Source organism: Coturnix japonica, unplaced genomic scaffold (genome assembly GCF_001577835.2).
Source record: "Coturnix japonica isolate 7356 unplaced genomic scaffold, Coturnix japonica 2.1 chrUnrandom608, whole genome shotgun sequence".
Taxonomy (NCBI): domain Eukaryota; kingdom Metazoa; phylum Chordata; class Aves; order Galliformes; family Phasianidae; genus Coturnix; species Coturnix japonica.
Window position 1 is genome coordinate 3,075 of NW_015439981.1, and position 2,060 is coordinate 5,134.

General features: G+C 57.6%; 1 protein-coding gene across 3 annotated transcripts in view; it reads right to left on the reverse strand.

The window, feature by feature from the left end:
- LOC107307457 (creatine kinase M-type) overlaps positions 1-2,060 on the reverse strand; it is a 37,185-nt gene that overhangs the window by 3,053 nt on the left and 32,072 nt on the right. For all 3 annotated transcript variants that reach the window (XM_015850964.2, XM_015850965.2, XM_032441824.1), the window contains exon 4: positions 505-637. In XM_015850964.2, the coding sequence (XP_015706450.1) occupies positions 505-637 (133 nt within the window). The remainder of the gene's footprint in view (positions 1-504; positions 638-2,060) is intronic.

A 2,060-nucleotide genomic window follows, 5' to 3' on the forward strand; every position in this document is an offset into this window, starting at 1 on the left:
CCCCATTGACCCCAATGTCCCCATTGACCCCAATGGCCCCATTCACCCCATTGACCCCATTGTCCCCATTGACCCCAATGTCCCCATTGACCCCAATGGCCCCATTCACCTCATTAACCCCACTCACCCCATTAACCCCATTGACCCCATTAACCCCATTCACCCCATTCACCCCATTGCCCTCATTGACCCCAATGCCCCCATTAACCCCACTCACCCCAATGCCCCCATTGACCCCAATGGCCCCATTGACCCCAATGGCCCCATTGACCCCAATGTCCCCACTGACTGTAGTGTCCCCATTGTCCCCATTGACCCCAATGTCCCATTAACCCCAATGCCCCCATTGACCCCAATGGCCCCATTAACCCCACTCACCCCATTGACCCCAATACCCCCATCCACCCCATTGCCCCCATTGACCCCAATACCCCCATTAACCCCACTCACCCCATTGCCCCCATTGACCCCAATACCCCCATTTCCCCCTATATCCCCCCTCACCTTCCACCGAGAGCTTCTCGACGGCGCGTCGCTCCCCACGGCTGCAGTGTGGGGGCAGGGAGTAGCCCTTAATGCTGCGCCCCGTGCGCACGCGGCTGCTCAGCACGTATTTGGGGTCCAGGTCTTCACCCCCCTGGCCCCATAGAGACCGTCAGCATCCGGACCCCATAGACCCCACAGACCCCAAGTTCCCATTGACCCTAAATGGCCCCCCCAGTGGTCACACTGACCCCAGATAGGCCCCAGTGGTCCTATTGACACCAAATGGCCCCCCTAGGGTTTCCATTGACCCCAAAGAGCCCCCAATGGTCCCATTGACCCTAAATAGCCCCTACTGGTCACACTGACCCCAAATAGGCCCCAGTGATCCTACTGACCCCAAATAGGCCCCAGTGGTCCTATTGATCCCAAATGGACCCCCTAGAGTTCCCATTGAGCCTAGCAACCCCAAAGACCCCACTGACCCCAAATGCCCCCCCTAGGGTTCCTATTGACCCCAATGGTCCCCTAGTGGTCCCATTGACCCCAAATGGCCCCCCTAGGGTTCCCATTGACCCCAATGGTCCCCTAGTGGTCCCATTGACCCCAAATAGCCCCTCAAGGGTTCCCATTGACCCAAAATAGGCCCCAGTGGTCACACTGACCCCAAATACCCCCCAGTGATCACACTGACCCCAAATAGGCCCCAGTGGTCCCACTGACCCCAAATAGGCCCCAGTGGTCACACTGACCCCAAATAGCCCCCAGTGGTCACACTGACCCCAAATAGGCCCCAGTGGTCACACTGACCCCAAATAGCCCCCAGTGGTCCTACTGACCCCAAATAGGCCCCAGTGATCACACTGACCCCAAATGGCCCCCAATGATCCCACTGACCCCAAATAGCCCCCAGTGGTCCCATTGACCCTAAATAGCCCCCAGTGATCACACTGACCCTAAATAGGCCCCAGTGGTCCTATTGACACCAAATGGCCCCTCAAGGGTTCCCATTGACCCCAAATAGGCCCCAGTGGTCCCATTGACCCCAAATAGGCCCTAGTGCCCCCATTGACCCCAAATAGGCCCCAGTGATCCCATTGACCCCAAATGGCCCCCCTAGGGTTCCCATTGGCCCCAAATAGCCCCCAATGGTCCCATTGACCCCAAATAGGCCCCAGTGATCCTACTGACCCCAAATAGGCCCCAGTGGTCACACTGACCCCAAATAGGCCCCAGTGGTCACACTGACCCTAAATAGGCCCTAGTGGTCACACTGACCCCAAATAGGCCCTAGTGGTCCTATTGACACCAAATGGTCCCTCTAGGGTTCACATTGACCCTAAATGGCCCCTCAAGGGTTCCCATTGACCCCAAATACCCCCCAGTGGTCCTATTGATCACAAATGGCCCCCCTAGGGTTCCCATTGACCCTAAATGGCCCCCCCACTGGTCACACTGACCCCAAATACACCCCACTGGTCACACTGACCCCAAATAGGCCCCAGTGGTCCTACTGACCCCAAATGGTCCCCCCTAGGGTTCCTATTGAGCCTAGCAACCCCAATGACCCCACTGAC